General features: G+C 57.2%; 1 protein-coding gene across 1 annotated transcript; it reads left to right on the top strand.

The window, feature by feature from the left end:
- The first annotated feature begins 10,977 nt into the window (after positions 1–10,977).
- Positions 10,978–13,125, top strand: ID1 (inhibitor of DNA binding 1, HLH protein). Its single transcript, XM_044455416.1, has 2 exons — positions 10,978–11,388; positions 12,628–13,125. The coding sequence occupies exons 1-2, from the start codon at positions 10,978–10,980 to the stop codon at positions 12,667–12,669; spliced, it is 453 nt and encodes a 150-aa protein (XP_044311351.1). The 3' UTR covers positions 12,670–13,125.
- Positions 13,126–18,319: the final 5,194 nt, after the last annotated feature.

Genomic DNA, 18,319 nt, shown 5'->3' with positions numbered 1-18,319 from the left:
ATCTTATTCTAAACTGAGGAAGGGCAAAATCCCCCCCCCCCCGGCATTCCAGGAACTGACGGACGGCAGCTTGGGGGCAGTAAAGCGGCCACTCATGCAAGAAGACTGGGGCAGGCAGCTTTCTTCTCTGGAGGTCCACATCCACTTGTGGGTCAGGGGTTGCAACTGGCAGCGAGCAGGGCCAAAACCAAGCCCCACCCCAAGTGGGCGCACCATCCCCTTTCTCTTCCGGCCACCCAGCTGCCCTCTTCTCCCTGCCTCTGTCTGCTCTTGCCAGGCATTTGAGCTGAGGGATTAGGGGAGGGCCTGAGGCTGCAAACCTTTCCTCCAAGCCATCCGTACAACACCCCTTTAAGGCGGATCAGGAGTGGCTCAGGCTGAAAAATGACTGGAACCAAAAGTCACCCAGGGAGTTCATAGCAGAGGCGAGAGTTAAACACAGGCGAGGGGAGCCACTCTGCCAAAGCCTCTGCTTTTGTCCTGACTTCAAATGGTTTTCTGTTTCCTTCCTCCTTGCCCTCCTGTGGACCCCAAATTCTGTGCATTGCCCTCTTCCTTATACAAATGCCCCCTCTCCCTTCCCTGACTCCAGAGGAGTCCTCCTTCTTTAAAGGTACAAGCTCTGTCAGAACCAAGTTTATTCCCTCTTGATGATCATGCTGTGGAACCTCCAGGGCCCAAGGCAGCGTGTATCCAGGTTTCTGGTAACTGGAGACACCAGCAAAAAATTCTGTCGCTCATCTCCTGCTTCCTCTGGGCTTCCTGGCGGCATCTGTGCTTTTCATTGATTTGGCTTTGTGCCTTTTCTCTCTAAATCTCGTAGGATTTGGCCTTTAACATATTTATATCCTCCCCTCCACCCGAAGGACGTGTGGATTACCTTGCATATAATCCATGAAATGAGAAATCCCTGTCCACTGTCTTATGATGTAAAAAGACACAGCACACAAGGAACTAGGAACAGGGAGGGAAGAGGAGAAAAATGTATTTCGACGGGGCTGGTGGAAAAGCTCGACCTCCCATGCTCACCCCCCTCAGTACAGCATTCTGGCTGCGCTACTGGACTCAACTCCCAGCATTCTTGGTCAGGGTCATACAGCACAACCCTGCGTGCTTTGACCTGGGGGCGAGCGAGCCCCCCTGCTCTCAATGGGAACTGCGTGTGTGAGTGCCTAGCAGGGCAGCCTTTGACCTCAGTTCCATTTCCCAGAATGCCTGTATGTAACTTTCTTGGCCCGGATGGCAATACGGTTTTAACAGGGTGCTTGGAAAGGTGGCACTGGCATTTTCAGTGCAATAGGGTGCAGTTCAAGGCAAGTTAAACGGTAAAAGAGCTTGCAACTCCCAGCTATGCATCCAGCCAGTACGTGCATTCCAGCGCCGTGAATTTCCCCATGGTGCACCGCAGGGTACCACTTCTTGCTTACATTCCTGGAATAAACTTCCCACACATCATTTACCAAGTCATTTCCCAGAATGCACTGCACTGGCATCAGAAAAGAACCAGCTCCTGCGATTCCAGAGCGTCAATCGAGGGTTCACCGTGGTTCTAATTCAAGCCCCGCTCTGGACCCCCAGGATTGCTGAAGCGTGGGAGGAAAGAAGCCAATGCCGTTGCACTGGGCACACGCAAGCTGCCCTTTCCTGACTCCTGAATAATTACAGGCAGTCCTGTAGCACAGAGCCATGACCCACTGCTGCTTTGCATCTGCTCTCTGAAACCCAGGGACTTCGCCTTCCTGGGCAGTGACCCATTATGCACAAGCACTGGGTTGCAGAGGGTTAAACCACAGACTGCCATTGGGTTAAGGCTCTGGGTTGTCTGGACACCCTTAAAAGGAGATGGCACAAATGCATGAAGGAGAAGGCCATCGGTGCCTATCAGTCCTGATGGCCATGTGCCACCCCCATAACTAGACGATGGGGCAGCTTGGGGTACACACGATCATGCGGCTGCCATAAGCTGGCGACGCCTTGACGGCACCACACAACACGCCGGCGCACAGAACTGGCTGCGGAACTTGGGCAGAGGGAGCTGCGGAGCTCCGTGTTTGCTTGTGGACTTCCCCAGAGGGCTGGCTGGCCGCTGTGTGAGTCAGAGTCTGGCCAGCTGGAGCGCACGCCCGATCCAGGATCAGGGAACTCCTGAGGGTCTGGTGCGGGATCTGCGGCAACCCAGAGTGCTGGGTTTGGACATCACAACTACCCACCCCAGTGTGGGACCGTTTCAGGAAGTGAAAGCTTAAGTTTTCACCCATGAATGGGCATTATGCATGAACCAACTCCTGGGGACTGGATTTCGAGGGAGGCTGCAGGCTCCCCCCCCCCCCAATAAGAAACATCCCCTCCCCAAACTCCTGCCCAGCCTTGCAGGAATTTCACACAATTGTACTGGAGGAGACAAACTGGTCAGTGAGGAATTCCTTCCCCCTCCATCAGATCATTTCCTGGGGTGGGGACCAGCCCCTTTCCCCACCCAACCCAGCTGAATAGAGCTTATACCAGCCAGAGACTCCCTTCGACCCTCCACATTGTTGGGAAAATTTGGATAAATCCTGTCAGAAAAACATTGCTTCTGTGTGCTTTTGCATTGTGGGATCAATCCTGCACTCCTCCTCAAACCAAACTAAGTCACTGTTTAAAATGGCCTTCCTCCCCAGCTCCTTTCTCTCACCTTTAGCTGTAAGCTACAGTAGACAGGCCATTTAGTCCAAATATACATTATATGCCTTCACAATGATTAAATAATCATTGTTGGAATTCACAGTTTACCAGGAAGTATCTTTTGCTAGCCCAGAGGGCTCCATGCCCCCCCCCCCAATTCAGAATGATGCGGATGCATTACTTAGGGTCTAGTGTCTAGATGAGCTTATGAGTTCATGAATAGTTTCTAGTAGCTTGAATTTGCATGTCTGAGCAGACCTGGAGATGGGTTCAAGCTTCTGAACTAAAGTGTCAATACAGGCAATTAGAAATATTGTAATCTCATTGTCTCTGTATGATTGACTGACATTTCTTTATCTGTTCTGTATGTGATGACCTCAGAATCTTATTGTAATCTCTGCATCCTGTCATCAATTGCCCTGTACCTGTATGTGACTGGGAGGGTATAAAATACCCTGTAGTTGTACTGAAACTTTGCAGCTGAGTTTACCTCTGCCTGCCTGGTAATGCATTATCCTGAGTCTACCATGGGAACCTGGGCCAAACAAGAAAGCCACAGATGGTCTGAATGCCGAGTTTTATTTCCTCCTCATGAACTGAAATTCCAGCATTTTCTGACAGCATCCAGCTCTGTTCTCTCATGAGCAGGTCTCTGGTGTTGCACCCGGATCTGGAAGGCTAATGCCTTCCAGGTGTATGACAAAGCCGCACCTGCTGTCATGTGCGCACACGTGCCTCAACAGGTGAGCTCCTCACCTGTGCAACAGCCAGCCAAAACCAGGCCAGGCACTGCCCTCCCTGGAACACCATGGGAGCCAGGGCCCAGGTGCTTATGCAAAGCCCTAATGGAGAAGAAAGGGCCTCTAAGCATGTACAGAGCGTTCCCCTAGCAAGTAACCAGAGCCAGCCTCCACGCATCTTGCCAAGTACTCCAGAGGTTGAGGACTTCAGACACCCTGAAAAGGGAAGGTCCTCAGACCTTCTAAGTTGTCCCATTACTTTTGTTACTGCAGATGTTACTGCTGCTATTTCATTCATTCATTCAATTTCTCTACTACCCAACAGCTGAAGCTCTCAGGGCAGCTCACAAAGCACATAAAAAGATACATGGCATGAAAAACATATTAAAACATTATCAAAAGTTTACAATACAAAATTCAAAACCACATATTATACAGGTTAAGTATATGTACAGTAAAACCCCGCATTTGCTGCTTCAGTTACCATGGTTTCCCTTAACTGTGGGGGGGGGCGAGTAGAGCCATTCATTGCTTTCTCACTTTTGGGGGGGTCCTGTAGGCTGACTGTACAAGTATATAGTGTTTGCTACTGTCTCTGGTTTCAGGCATCCCCCGGGGTAGGGGCGGGGGCTTGGAACATGTCCCCTATGGATAGGGGGGTCCTACCATATACTTAAAATCCCAAGGAAGATGTCCTTTCCCTCCGTATCACTGAGGACACCAACAAAGCTCAAGGCCTTGAAATAACCAGCTTAGAAGATCTGTTTGAGACTGTTACAAAATGGATGGAAACTCTTGGAAACCAGAAAAATAGAAATCAGCTGAATACACATCACTGAAGCGCATGCCTTCTACAAAGCAGATGGTGGAAGGGCTTTGAAGGAAAATGAACCAAGCCATAGCCCCTGGCTCTAAACGGAATAATTTGTAAATGTATTTCATAAACTCTGCTGTGGCCATATCTGTGCAGCATTTTGACACTGCATTGCAAGCTCATATGCTTGAATGGCCTGAATTTGTCCATGGAGGCACCCCTAGAAAAGAGCTGTGATCTCAAAATCCACCAGGCAGTTCTTTAAACATTAAACTAGTCCTTTCCAGAAAAGTTTGGATCTTCTCTGCTTGTTTCAGCAAGGATTCGCGCAGCTTTTTTGTTTCCAGTGTGCTAACGAAGCACTTGAAAATCGTGTTCCCCGTGACCTTAGCTGTCTGAATGGTGAGACTAAAGGCACTTGCAGCGAGATACTGGCTAGCTCAGAGGCTTAGTGGGGGCAGCAGACCAAGCGGACAAGCAAACTTTGTTACTTTCTGCCCTGTGGCTGAAGCCCAACATCCTTAGCTTTGGCTGCTGCTACAGGGAACAGAGAGATACTGGAAAGAAAGAATAAGCAAGGGGGGTGGTTGTTGTGGGGGGGTGTCGGGGAGTATCTGAGCAGCATCAGCTATCTCTCCGAAAAAGGACAATTTGTTTAATTTCTATACCTCCCATAGACAGAATGACTCTCAGGCTGTAATCAAAATACACAAATAAAAGCAATACGCTGAAATCAAAGCTAAACAACACATGGGGATAAAAACCACCCGAAAGGGACACCACCAGGCCACAAAAACCCCCACAGCAGCCGTGTCCAAGTCAGTCCCGCGAGCAGCGGCACTGAAACGGGGCATTTCAGCAACGCCCCCCCCCCCCCCCGAGCTGCTGCTGCTGCTGCTGACGGGTTAACTGCCCCCGGGGCACTTAATTTGCCCTCTCCACCACTGCTCTCTCTCGCACGGGCTCAGAGGCCCGCTCCAGTTTGCGCTGTCCTGCTCAAGCGCGCAAGCAGGCGGCCCTGGGAAAAGGGGGTCCCGGCGGTGTGGAGGGCCGCGCGCCCCGGGCGGCTCCCCCGCCCGGCTCCGGTACCTTCGCGGAGCGGCCCTCGCAGCATCCTGTTGTCTAGCAGCGGGCCCGGCGCAGGTCACTCCGCGGAGAGTGGAGGGCAGCCCAGAACAATGGGCGATCAGTGCAGGATTGTGGGAGAGAGTCGCTGGAGCCACTCTGTCTGGGCTCCCCATTCTAACCTCTTCAGGCTTTGTTCAGCTATCAATGCTTCCTGCTGACACCAACAATAGCCACACACAGCTGGGCCCTGTTTCATCTGGCTCGCAGGCCACACAGCCAAGAGCGGGAGGGGCGGCGGGGGGGGGGAGCAGAAGTGGGCAGGCACATGAGCCAGCCGCGCACCGTGCGCGCCTGCAAAGCCCATGCGAGGGCGATTCCATCGGCAGAGCTGGCCCCTCTCCCAAGGTGGGCCTGAGGGTCTGGAAGCACCTGGGGGCCGAGGCGCACGGGGTGGGGGGCCTCCAAGGCCCTCTGCGAGTAAACCGAGGCGCTCGTCCGGCACAGGCAGCCACGCTCTGGCAGCGTATGCGCAGCTCCAGCATGCGCTTCCTCCAGTGGCGGGCCAGAGTGCCAGGGCAGGAATGGCCAGGCTCCAGATCAGCACGTGGCCCTGACTCGTTCTGCACCGGCTTCAGCCTGGCCTACCCCACAAGGTTGTTATGAAGGTAAAATGCAGGGGGAGAAGGCAGTATGAACAACCGCTAGCTCTGCCTTCAGGCCAGAAGCCGCCCCTGGCTGAAGGGGCTCCTTGTCAGCACCCTGGACACCCCCCCCAGACCCTCTGACACCATGCACGGCCTCCTGAGGTGACCTTCCGGTCAGGTTTCCAGCGGTTGGCAGACAATGGAGTGACTGATATCCCGGGCATTGAAAAGTGCCTGCTTGGCACGCAGGCATGCCAAGCGCAGCAGTCACTTTGCCGGGGGGGGGGGGGGGGGGGGGGGGGGGGGGAGCAGCTCCGCCAGGCTGACTGGGCTGTCACAGCACGGGAGCAACGCACATGCTTTTGCCCCTCTTCAGCAGGTCAGCACAGAACACAAGTCGCATCCCGAAGTAGTCATATTTAGAGTGTGCAGCATGCCATCAAGGAAAGACTCCAGAATGTTCTCTCCATGACCCCCCTGCTCAGCTCTTGTACATTCTGGTAAACGGTACAGGCTGTATCCCCCCCAGTCGGGTCTACCCATCTGATAAGTACTTGGCATAATGCCTTTCAGTATTACAGTATCAATTTCAGTACGAAATTTGGCATTGCGGAGCACCCACTGAAATCAACCTGACAAGCAGGACACAACTCACTTAAATCCTATTGGCTTCAATGGGTCTCCTTTATGTCCTAATTTAGATCCAATCAAGATTTCTCTGTCCCCCCATTGACATCTCATACTCAACTCTGAAATGGCTTTTCTGGGCGAAAGGGAAGCTTTGCACGTTAATGTTTAGAAGGCGATTAGCACATAAATATTACCAAAAATAGATACACAAAGCAATTGCGTTCAGTAGTACTTAATGAACAACTTGTGCTCTGGTAATACATAAACGGAGCCCCTTTTCTGCCATCAAATCAGCCAATCAAAGTTCGATTTTAAATATAAACTCCGAATAAGCAACCTGGTGGGGCCAAAGAATCTTCTATGCCTTTGACCAGATTTTTCTGAACAGCTCCCCAATATCTGCTACTCCTCTTTGTGGCAATAGCCGAGTCCAGCATCCCATCACATCTGAACCCCCCCGGCCCCAATCCCTGCACCTTTCTGTGCGAGGCTACAGGCAGAAGGCCACACATGGCATCCTGCTGGGAAGTGTTTCACAAACACCCCTTCACAGGTCATGGTCATCCTGGGCAGTGATTCTGATTACTTAGGAGTAATGGAAAAGCACTCAGCCCTTGCTCAGAGGCTCTCTTGTGTTTGTTGTATGACTTGAATGGAGTTGTGGAACCGCAAAAGTGACGTAAAATGCACGGGAGCTGTTGAGGAAGTAACATCGCTATACGCACAGCTCGTGATGGCGCCAATCCTTGCCTCTCTCACACACAGGAGTCTTCCAGACAGCACAATTGTCCTGTTTTGTGCATTGTGCTTTTAAGAGGCTTTTTGGGTTCTGGGGCTGCCCTGTGTCCATACCCTTGGCTGAATTAGGACTGAACTAAATGAAATTGGCATTCGTCCAAGGTCAGTTTGCATCGCACCGAGAACCTCGTGCCACACACCAGCTCAGACGCACACCCCCTGCTCCCCACAGGTGTGCCACCTATGCCACCTGTTGCCTCTATCCCCCTCCCACCCCTGGCCATCTTAGAGGAGGCAACCCCTTTGGGGGCACTTCGGCATTTCCTCCCTTCTGTTCCCTCGACTGCCGCCCCCCCCCTTTTTCGTCAGCGGCTTCCACAATAAGACAGGTCAATCCAGGCATCTTCCATGCTGGTGGTCACACGTTTCTCAGCCTAGCCTACCTCACAGGGTTGTTGAGAGGATACGTGGAAAAGGCCACAACAGTTGCTGCCCTGACCCAGGTGCACCAGGATAAATATGTGGGTCAGGATCCCAACAGGTGCCTCCTCAGAGCGTGAGTGAAGAGTGGGTGGATTTCCTTCCCAGCCTGCAGCGCCTCGTGTCCAGAATGGCGTTCCAGTTGAGCCCTGTTGCGCCCCAGCCAGGGCAGATGTAATTATAAGGAGTTTAATCTCTGGGAATCCAGATGGTGCGGTGATTTGATAAGAGCACCAGCCCTTAGGGAACCATCTCATGGAAACAGAAACAGGCTCAGAGCCCCCAGCCCGCCTGCATGGACGAGCATTTAGACTAAGCAGCGTTCAAATTATTCCTGCTTGCCCAGAAAGTTTCCTAGGAGGCCCGGAGTCAGCCACTTTCTCTCAGTCCAACTGCCCTGGAAGTTATAAGGGGAAAAAAAAGCTCCTGCCCACTGCTTGACCTCCTGGGAGGTACAGTAGGGGATAAACATTACAAGCAGGGCCTGCAACGAAATGTTGCAGCGCACAACCTCCTTCTGAAAGGTGGGGGCTCCTGTTTCCGGTTCCCCTTGCCAAGTCCTTCCCTCCCCTCTTTTCCAGAGGGCCGAACATTCTGTGAATACTGAGTATGTTTCGGTGCTTATCAGATGCGGGGGTTGCAAGTTGTCTTCGGATTTGACTGGACGTGGGAGGCCCAGGTTCTCGTCCTACCCCGCCAGCTCACAGCATGGCTTTGGGCCAGTCAGTTCTCAGCCCAAACCTACCTCACAGGGTTGTTGTGAGAAGATGCAGAGCAGGGTAGGCTTGTGTCTGCCGCTTTGGGTCCTTGCAGGAAAACGGCGGGATACAAGAATGAATTGCACTGCCGCGGATCGCCTCGCTATGGAATGCAAGGCCGCCGCGCCACTCGCGCTGCCCCGGGGGGGCCTCCCCGCGAGCAAAGCCTCGCCTGCCTCCGGGCGGCAGAGCCGGCCAGCGGGGCCGCTGCCCAAGCGCCACGTCGGGAGCAGCGGCAGCCCCCCGGGGACCCCCCGCCGGCCGACGCCGCTCTGCAGGCCGGGCCCGCCGCGTCTGCGTGGGACTCCCGCGCGAGACGGCGCCGGGTGCTGCGGGGCAGGGAAAGCTCGCGCGCCGCGGATACAAGCGGGGGGCACCGCGGACCCTCCCCCGGGCGCCGGAGGGTGCGCGACCCCTCCTCCGGTTGCGTGCGTGGCGGGGGGGGGAGGAGAGGCGATAAGGAAGCCCGGGGCCCTTGGGGGAGCCTGCAGGTGAATGGGGGAGGCGCGCGGGCCCCTCCCCGGCCGGCCCCTCCCCCTCCCCGGGGGCCTGCGGTCTCCATGGGCACCGGCCGCGAGGCGCCAGGCTGACAGCGCTCGGAGTTTTATGAATGGGTGACGTCACAGGCCCTGGCGTCTCGCGGTCTGAGTAGCTTGTTAAGACACAGAAACAGCCCGGCCGCGGGGGGGGGGGGGGCGTTTGGCTGCCGCTGCCGCGGCTGTGGGAACGGCTAGGAATGGCTGCACTCCAGGGCGATGGCGGGGAAGGACGGGGGGCCCCGGAGGCGTATTGCGAGCGTTCAGAGCAAACCGATGAGAGAGAGAGAGAGAGAGAGAGAGTACAAACACCCGGAGAGCAAGCGCAGTTCAACGACCGGGCGAAGGAGCGGATCGGGGAGACCTTTGCAACGGGGGCTTTGAGGCTTTCGTGGGACGCGCCCCCGGAAGTGCGCGCGAGCGGCTGCATGCAGCAACCGGGGAGTGTTTTGTCTGGGGGTGCTGGAAGAGGGTGCTTTGTGCTTTGGAAGGAGAAGAAAGCTGGGTGTAAAATAAATAAATGAAGCCCTAAAAATGAGTCCGGCCCCGAGTTGCTTTTGAAGGGGGGGGGGTCCTGATCTTTGGCCGGGCTAAGCGTCCCTGATCCCCTTGAGGTCAAAGGGATTCAAGCCACAAGCTTTGGCATGCTAAGCCAGGAAAAGTCTACAACACCAAGCATTCCTATGCAGCCGGGGACTGTAGAACTCCCTCTCCCGTCTAAAACGGCATAGGATCGCGCTGGCAAGGGCGCCGAACGTGTCTGCGAGGATCGCAACCAGCCGGCTCATGAATTTGGGCTGGATTCATTTACTGCACCAGCCCAGGGACAGCAAAAACCGGACTAGAAGAGAATTCGGGGAGTATCTCACTTGCCTGGTTTATGTACAGCAAAATCCTATGCCTGTTTAGGAAGCAAAACAGACATACAACTCCCAGCCGAGAGCTCGGTTGCGCCTGTGTGGTTGCTCTCTCACAACTTTGCACCCTTAACTGCAGCGGGTGTCTCACCCGCGTGGATCCCTAGGGGTTGGAGGCACTGGAGCTTTAGCTAGTAGCGAGGCAGGGAGTCAGTTCACAGCCTGGGACTTCAGGGCGTGCAAACCGTGGTCGTGGGAATCTCCATCTAGCAAAGAACATGGTTCTCATCGTGCCACGGAGTAAGACCGGGAGCAAGGCGGACCCATCCTGATGCACTCATTGAGACCCGAGGCGTAACGGAGACCAATGGGGGGGGGGGTCCTCGGATCCGGTGCGGCCGAGTGGCTGGGGTTCTCTTTTGCATAATGAATCGACCAGTTTCAAGGAAGATCGCGCGGAAGATCGCGAAGAAATATTAACATAAATATTCTATCATCAATAATATAAATATTGCTTCCCTGCGCTGGAGGGCTGTCGGCGGAATTTAAGACCACGCTTGATTCCGCGCGTGAATGGAGGCGGTGGGAGCCCAGAGGGGAAAGTGGCCACGTGGTCGCTAAAAACGTGTTTACTTTCAAGTGCTTGTCACATTCCTTTCATCCTCCCCTATTTTCCTGAAAAAAATGCCCTCCAGCTCCCTCCACCTGCGATTCCCCACCGCCACCGCTCCTCGGGGGGGGGGGGGGAGCCCAAACGGGGAAGGAATTCCGCGGGCTGCCCGCGCTCGACTCCCCAGACGCATACACACGATCAAACCCTGCGCGAGCCGGGCTGCCGCGCGAGCCAATGAGGACGCCGGAGCGGCGGCGGCACGCCCCCTCCCCTCCGCGCCCCTGCGATTGGCTGCGGGGCCGGGCGCGACCCCGCCCGCCGCCCGCCCGGCCCTATATAGGGCGGCCGCCGGGGCGGCGCGGCGCGGCGCGCTCCGGGCGAGGCGTGGGACGTTGCGCGGCTCCTCCTGCTCCTCGCGCTCTCCGGCTCCCCGGCATGAAGGTGGCCTCCGCCGCAGCGCCCGCCGCGTCGCCCGGCCCGAGCTGCGCCCTCAAGGGCGTGCGCCTGGGCGCCGGGGGCGCGGGCGAGCCGGCGGCGCGCTGCGTGTCGGAGCAGAGCGTGTCGCTGTCCCGGGCGGGCAGCCCGCCCCCGCGCGGCCTGCCGCTGTGCCCCGAGCAGGCGGCCGCCGCCGCCTCGCTGCTCACGGACATGAAGGGCTGCTACTCGCGGCTGGCGGCGCTGGTGCCCACGCTGCCCCGCCACCGGCGCGTCTCCGAGGTGGAGATCCTGCAGCACGTGATCGACTACATCTGGGACCTGCAGCTGGAGCTCCAGCACCCACTGGGTGCCGGGCCGCCCCCGCCGCGGGGCGCGGACGAGCCCGCCGGCGCCGGACCCGGACCCGAGGTGAGCGCCTCCCCGCCGGGCGTGCGTCCCGGGCAGCTCGCGGAGCGCCCGCCTGCTCCGGCAGGCGGCGTGAAGCCCCGCGGGCCCGCCGCCCCTGCCGGCTGTTCCCCGGACGCGGCTTTCCGCTCTGCGATGCTTCCGCGCTGGCCGGCGACTCTCCTGTTGCTTGTGGTCGCCTCACTTGGCTTATTCGGGCTGCCGTTGTGCCGGCTGCCTCGGGGGCCTCTTCACGCGGCGGGACCTCCGTCCTCGCCTGGCTCTTGCGTCCTCGGAGGCGCCCCTCTGCGCGCTTCCGTATTCCTGGAGGGGGCTCTTCTCCTTGAACTCGGCGCCAGGGGGGTCTTCCGGGCGCTGCGCTCTTGCGTCGGTTCCCTGGGACTGGGCCCCCTTCCCGCCGCTGCACAGGGCCCGGGATGCTCCCAAGCCGGAGCTGCCGGTCCCTGCTCGGCATTTCCCCCGCTGTGGGCATCGCCTCACTCGGCCTTGCCCCTCCGGATGCGTCGGGCTACGGCACTCACTGGCCTCACTTCGCATGGCCAGTGCGCAGAAGCGCTGAGTGTGGCAGTCCAAAACTTCTGGAGGATCCCAGGACGGAGAGAGCAAGTCTAGGCGTCCCACCCCAAAACTTCTCCCGCACCCCCAGTTCTGCCTGATGCACTGCAGAATGCGCGTTTGCTGGCTCTTCCTTTTCCCCCTTCTGCCCCCCCCCCGCTCCCAGGACGGTCACGGTACTGCCTACCGCCCTGCCTCCTTTCCTTCTGGAGACTCGCTCGGTGGCCTCGCTGCCTCGAGGCTGCTGCTGGGCTGCGAGTCTGGCCCTGCCTCGTGTGGGCTGCAGCCGAGCCTGCGTCCAGAAAGCGGCACCAAAACGAACAGCCACAGTTGGCCGGGCAGCCCTGTTGGTTTTTGCCGGACTGCCTGGTCATCGTTTCCCTCCCCGCCGTTCTCTTTGTGTTCCTCCCGCGCTACTAACGCTGGGCTTCCACGCGAGGTGGGGTGTCCCCTGGACACCGAGGGTACGAAATGCAATGATCATAATTAAAGCACGGTGTTCTTTATGGGAAGCCTTGGGGTTCCATACAAGGTTGGCTGGGGGTTGCTTCCAGCGTGAAGCCTTCTCCGAAGCTTTCCTCTGAAAACTGAGTCTGTTCTCTTTGGGACCAAAGGTGAAATGGTTAATGGAAGAATTTGCATTACACCAGCAGTGGCAGGGCACTGATCCATGTGCTTCCTTCCCAGGCTGCTTGTGTCAACACCGATGAGCGAATCTTGTGTCGCTGAAGCGCCTGTGCGGACCTGCACGAGTTCCTGGAAGAAGCAAGCTTCTCATTGCCCCTCCAATGGAAGGGACGTGATGTCTGGACCGTGTGTGGCTCCCAGTTCTGTCGACCTAGTCTGGAGGGCTGTGGACATTTTGCTGGAGGCAAAGGAGAGATGGGACCATCTGTCCTAAGACTGGAAGGGTGGGTTGTGGGTGGCTTGCCCAGGAAAGAGGAACCAACAGGAGAGAATCAGAAGGGAACTTCAACACCCTCCCGCGGTTTCATGTTTCCCCAGGGCAAGGCTCTTGTTTCTTGTTTGTTTTTTGTTTAAAAAGCAGAATGTTAACTTTCTAAATATGTCTCAGATTTCTGAGAATAATTCCTGTATTGTATATTACAATGAGGTGCTTCTGAGAATATTGTTTTACAATAGTTTGAGGTTTCATTATTAAACAATGCATATTGCTGTACAAAACGGGGGTTTTCCGGACTTTGGTGTTCATGTTGTGGCTTCCTCTGGAAACGGCAGGACCGGTCCCAGACCAGGTTCTGGGACAGGCCTCCCCAGAACGGGATGTGGGGCCAAGTTCTGGGTCGCAGATGTGAAGCAGTTCGTTCTCGAAGCACAGACACTGGCCAAGTTTCTTTCCCTCCTGAGCACGTGGGATGGAATCTGTAGGGCTCCTTGTGTGCCCTGGCACTTCTCTGGGGAAGATCTTGGGCCTTCCTGGCTGCTCCCTGCGCAGCTTGGCACAGCCTCGCCCAACCCACATGCTCTGGGCTATCTGGACTGGGAACTTCCATTGGGCCCAGGTGGCACGGAAGGCGATGGGGAGTGAGTGAACTGGGCTAGCCCGGCCCTCCCCAAGCCAAACAGCTTTCACCTGTGTTGGATGACAGCTCCCATCAACCCCAGCAGGCCCTGCTGGCTGGAAATGGTGGGAGTTCCTCAGCACTTCCAGAGGGTGGCTGGGTTTGTGTCCTTCCCACATCTCCGCAGTAATTGTTCTACAAAGTTAAGGTAAGCGGAAGGATGTTCTCTGTTCCAAGGAGACCACAGTTTCTCTAGGGCCCTGCCTATATTGCCCAACTCCAAAAGCAACCTCAAGGTGCTGCCTCGCCTTGTTTGCCTTCCTAATGACCTCGTTTGGCACAGCCTTCGCATCCCCACCTGAGACTGGGGCACTGGCGCTGGGAGAGGCTGCCCACCAGCTGGCCCCCGTAATAATGCAGGTGAAATCCCCCCCCCCACTCTGGAAGGAGCTTTCACAGAAGCTGGGTTGCTCTGGGAGGGGCGAGAAGGTGAGCTTTGCTTGGTGCTTCATGGGCCAGGAAAGCACTAGGCTGCCCCAAGATAGCCCAGTGGCAGTGGCGGCTGGAAGGATACACAGTTGGTTATCTGAAGCATCCGTGTCCTTTCTGGTGTGTGATTGAAGGCCCTTTGTGATGGCCTGTGAGGTTTGCAGGCCAGCCTGGACTTAGACAAGTGGTAACCAAACCGCCTGACCTTGTAAAGGAAGAACCGGATCCCCCATCCCAAAAAAGGGCTTTAATCTTCAGCTTTGTACTGGCCCAGCTTGCTATTCTTAAAAGATGCAAACCAAGCAGTGTTGCCCATGGGTCTCAGTGTTCCTCACCTGCAGAATGGGAACATTTCAGTGGGCCAAAAAGGTTGGGTTGTTGGGTAGTCTAGAAATACAGTGGGCTAACATTTGCAGCTGGCTCCTTTGCCCTCCAGTGGGTAAGTCTTGTGTGTCTGGTCAGCAGGGATTCCACAAACCTGAAGGTTGCCAGCCCTTGGCCATATGCAGAGTGCCGCTCTGGAACAGTGGCGGGGACATTGAATCTGCTGGGCCGATTCTGAGGGATTATTACTCCCCAAACTTCCCCCTCCGTCGAGATCCCAGGCATGTTTGCACACTCCTCCACAACCCAGGAAATGACAATTTCCCTGGGAGCCCAGCTGATGACAATCTGGGGAATCTGACCCAACAGCAGCGATACTGGGTGTAATAATCCCAGGCAGAAGGCACCACCAGATCATAAAGGGCTTTGACTAATGGATTTTGGCCACTGTGAAGTGTCATAATCTGCTGTGGAATCCCCACCCCCGTCCTTCCCAGAGGGCAGGAAGATGCTTCAGCGTTCTGGCCTGGGCTGATGGAGAGCTCGGCAGTTGCTTGTCCGCCACATCTCCTCTGCATTCCCGAGGACCCATCCCATCCCATCCTCGGGGGGGGGGGGAGAGGTGGGCCAGCCAGGGGTCTTGGCAGGCTGCCCCTCTCAGCAAGGTGGCCAAGGCACCGCTATTCCCCGGTTGCAAACAAGCCGCTCTTGGCTCTGAGCTGCCACAACTGCCCTGCTGTAGCTGCAGCTGTTGGGCCACGGAGAGGGTGGCAGCCATGCCAGACCAGCCTGAAACCGGAACGCAGCAAAGTCATCCAGAGCTGTTTTGATAACAGAACGGCTGCCATTGCTTGACCCCCCGCCCCCCACAATGATAAATCCATCGGGGACGAGGGTCTCTGAGCCATAGCAGCTTGTCCCTGGTCAGAAAGCCAAGTTCCTGGCCCTGGTTGCAGAAGTAGCATTTGAAAAACAAACCTGGGGGGGGGGGGGGGGGCTGAGCTCTCCCACGCTGGAGGCCTTCAGGATGCAGCTGGGCAGCCATCTGTCAGGGAAGCCTCGGCTGGAGGCCCACCCGAAGCGGGACCTTGGCCCCGATGGCCTTCCTGGCCCCTTCCAACTCTACTCTTCCATGAAAACAACCCACCCTTTCAAAACAAAGATGCCAACTGGTGTCTTGCCTTCCTGCAAACTGGCGAGCAAGCAAGAGCGCCCTCGCCCTTCTGGCAACCTGAGAACGTGTCTTTGCCTCGTCTGTCCTGAAAGTTGTTCCCAGCTGGGGGAGCCCCGCGGGGGGAGCCAAAAGGGATCCTTCGCGGGCAATTTCTGCCTCTCCCTTCATGTGTGATCTTGTGCGTATTCAGCACAGGTAGGTGGGGGATGCTGGAGGCCGGGGGCATTTTTCCTGAGTAGGCATGCATCGAATCGAGCCCTAAGGCAGCCTTTCCCCAGGCCAGCACTCCTCAGATGCACTGGACTGCAACTCCCATCACCCACCACCAGCTAGCCAATTGGCCTGCTGCTTGGGCACAGTGGGAATTGTCATCCCAGCCATCTGGAGCAAGGCTCGGGCTTGGGCCCACCGGTCCCCCGAGGAAGCAGCCCTTTGAAAGACGGCCAGGGCAGCCTGTCCCACCCCCTCCCTGGCAGGACCCCCACACGCCACCACACAAGCTCCACTCTGCACTGTCCTCTTTATCCCACACTGATGCCATTGCTAGATTTTCCCGGAGCTCATCTCCCTAAAAAACATCCCGCAGAGCGTTCCACCTGAGCATCTCTCCACCCATGCAGGGCGAGGGAGCCCGGCCTTGGCTTCTCCAGCCCAAAGGTCTCCCCCACTCCTTCGCCAGCCCCTCGTGCCTGCAGCCCCTTCTGTGACTGGCCGATGTCCTCTCCCTGGTTCCCTTCCAGCCCAGCCACAAAAGCCACCTTGCCCATGAAACCCTGGCGCAGCCTCAGCCCCATCTCCGCTGCCACTGAGCTCAACGGAGAAGCTTCTCTGCCAGCGTTCGCCTTTTGCCGCCACCCTTTTGACCAGTCTGACAACTGTAGGCGCCTTGGGGGCAGAGGCCCGCTCTTTCGGTGGGTTGGGGCTCGGGGTCGTGCAGAGGGATCACACACAGCAGTTACGGCGTGGTAGGAAAAGAAAGGTGCCAGCGGCAGAGGCCTGAATATGCTTCTTCGTGTTCTTGTGTCCCGGAGGGCAGGGTAGAACCCAGCCCTGGATGCCCCCCAGAGAAACTCTGCAGAACAGCTTCTCCCCGCCCCCGCAAGGCAGCCTTGCCGGCGGCGGTGGGGGTGGCACGGCTGGTGGCATTTGCTGCCTCGCCCGCCCGCCCGGGATACTGACCCTGCTGGAGAGAGGGAGGGAGGGAGGGCCTCCCTCCCAGCCCATCTGGAGCCTGGCTGGGGCTGCCTGTTTGTTAATGTTTCAGTCAGCTGTGCGCTCTGGAATGTGCAAGCTATTTAACCTGAACTTCTCCAGGTGTGCGGAGGCGCCTGGCTGTCTGCGGCGCCCGGTCCTTCCCAGGCCGCCTCGCCTCCCTTTGGCAGCACACAGTCCCGCGAACACGCCTCCCCGGCATGCGCGCACCGGCACACGCGGGCGGACAGCTGCCTCCTCTGGCTGATGACCCCCGCCCCCGCCCTCCCCGCAGCTGCGAGCGGCCCTGGGAACAGAGCTGCGTTGCACAAGGAAGAACGGGCGGCGGGGCAGGAAGGGAGAGGCGCGCGGAAGGACCCGTGCGCGCGTGGCCACAGGGCGGCCGCTTTTCAACCCGCGCCTGGAAAAATTAGATTAGCCTCTTCGGGCGATGCTGGTGGGGCGCGGGGGGGGGCGACTTCTCTCGCCAGCCCCGCATGCATCAAAGAAAGGGACTGCGGGTGTGCGGGGGGGGGGTGCTGTCCTCCAGCCTGATGCCCTCAGCTGTGCTGGCTGGGGATCACGGGAGTTGTGGTCTAACGGATCTACAGGGCCCCAGCCTGGAGACAGCGGCTTTGCAGGCACTGTCTGGGAGGCATGGCGCTTCCCATCCAGAGTGCAGGGAACGCGGTGTCCGGTTCCCACACGGCAGAGCTGATCCGCCCGGGAAGCCCCCAGACAGAGTGGGAGTACCTGTGCACAGGAGCCCCAGCACCTGGTCCTGGGAAGCCCCCCCCCCCCCGCAAGTGCTCCAAACTGGCAGCAAATTCCACAGGTTATGCTTGCCCTGTGTCTGTGTGAGAAGTGCTTTGCCCTTTTATCAGTCCCGAATCTCCATCTAGTTTCGCTGGATGCTCCAGGGTGCAGCCATGAAAAGCCTTATCGGGATTGGATTGCAAAAATGCCCTTGGCTGTTGCATCTCTTTGTGAAGCCTGCAAGCCTTGAGCAAGGGTGGTGCCCGGCCCATGTGCCTGCTGCGAGGAGGCCTGGGCACGCCCAACCACATGCGTGAGAGGAGCAGTCCCTCTTCAGTCTGGGAGGCTTCCGGGGTGACCCGTGTCCTGCGTGGAGACCCACAAGCACCATCCCCATCTGGGGGCTACTGGGGACCAGCCAGACACTGGCCGATTAGCCAGGGCAGCTTCCTAGATGATCGGAATGTGTTCAGTCAAATGTTGGAACCCATCAGTTAACTGAGCACTGCAGTCCTAGAATTAAAGTCCCGTCTCATTTCAGAGCGGCTGCTCAAAGTGGGGTGAATATTCATTGGCTGAATGTACATCTTGCTGCCTTTGTTCTTGCAGGGGCCTGCGGGTCTCCTTTCATTCTCACAACAACGACCCTGTGAGGTAGGTTAGGTTGAGAGTCAGGGAGCAGCCCAAAGTGAGTGTCACGTCTGAGTGAGGACTGGAACCAGGGGATCCTGTGTCCCAGGCAGACCCTTTAAGGACTACTCCACGCTGGGTCGCTGTTCAGGTATTGCATTTAGACCCCGATTTAAATCGATAAATCGCATTTGCGTGAGTTACAGGGCAAAGCCTCCCGAAGCTCGCTTGTTTTGCTTGGAGAGAGCGCCTATTCGGCTTCCTTGCGGAAAGTGTGCGCGCTGCAGGCCCG

Source organism: Varanus komodoensis, unplaced genomic scaffold (genome assembly GCF_004798865.1).
Source record: "Varanus komodoensis strain SLA01 unplaced genomic scaffold, ASM479886v1 scaffold8, whole genome shotgun sequence".
In the NCBI taxonomy this organism is placed as follows: domain Eukaryota; kingdom Metazoa; phylum Chordata; class Lepidosauria; order Squamata; family Varanidae; genus Varanus; species Varanus komodoensis.
This window is presented reverse-complemented; position numbering and strand designations above follow the sequence as displayed.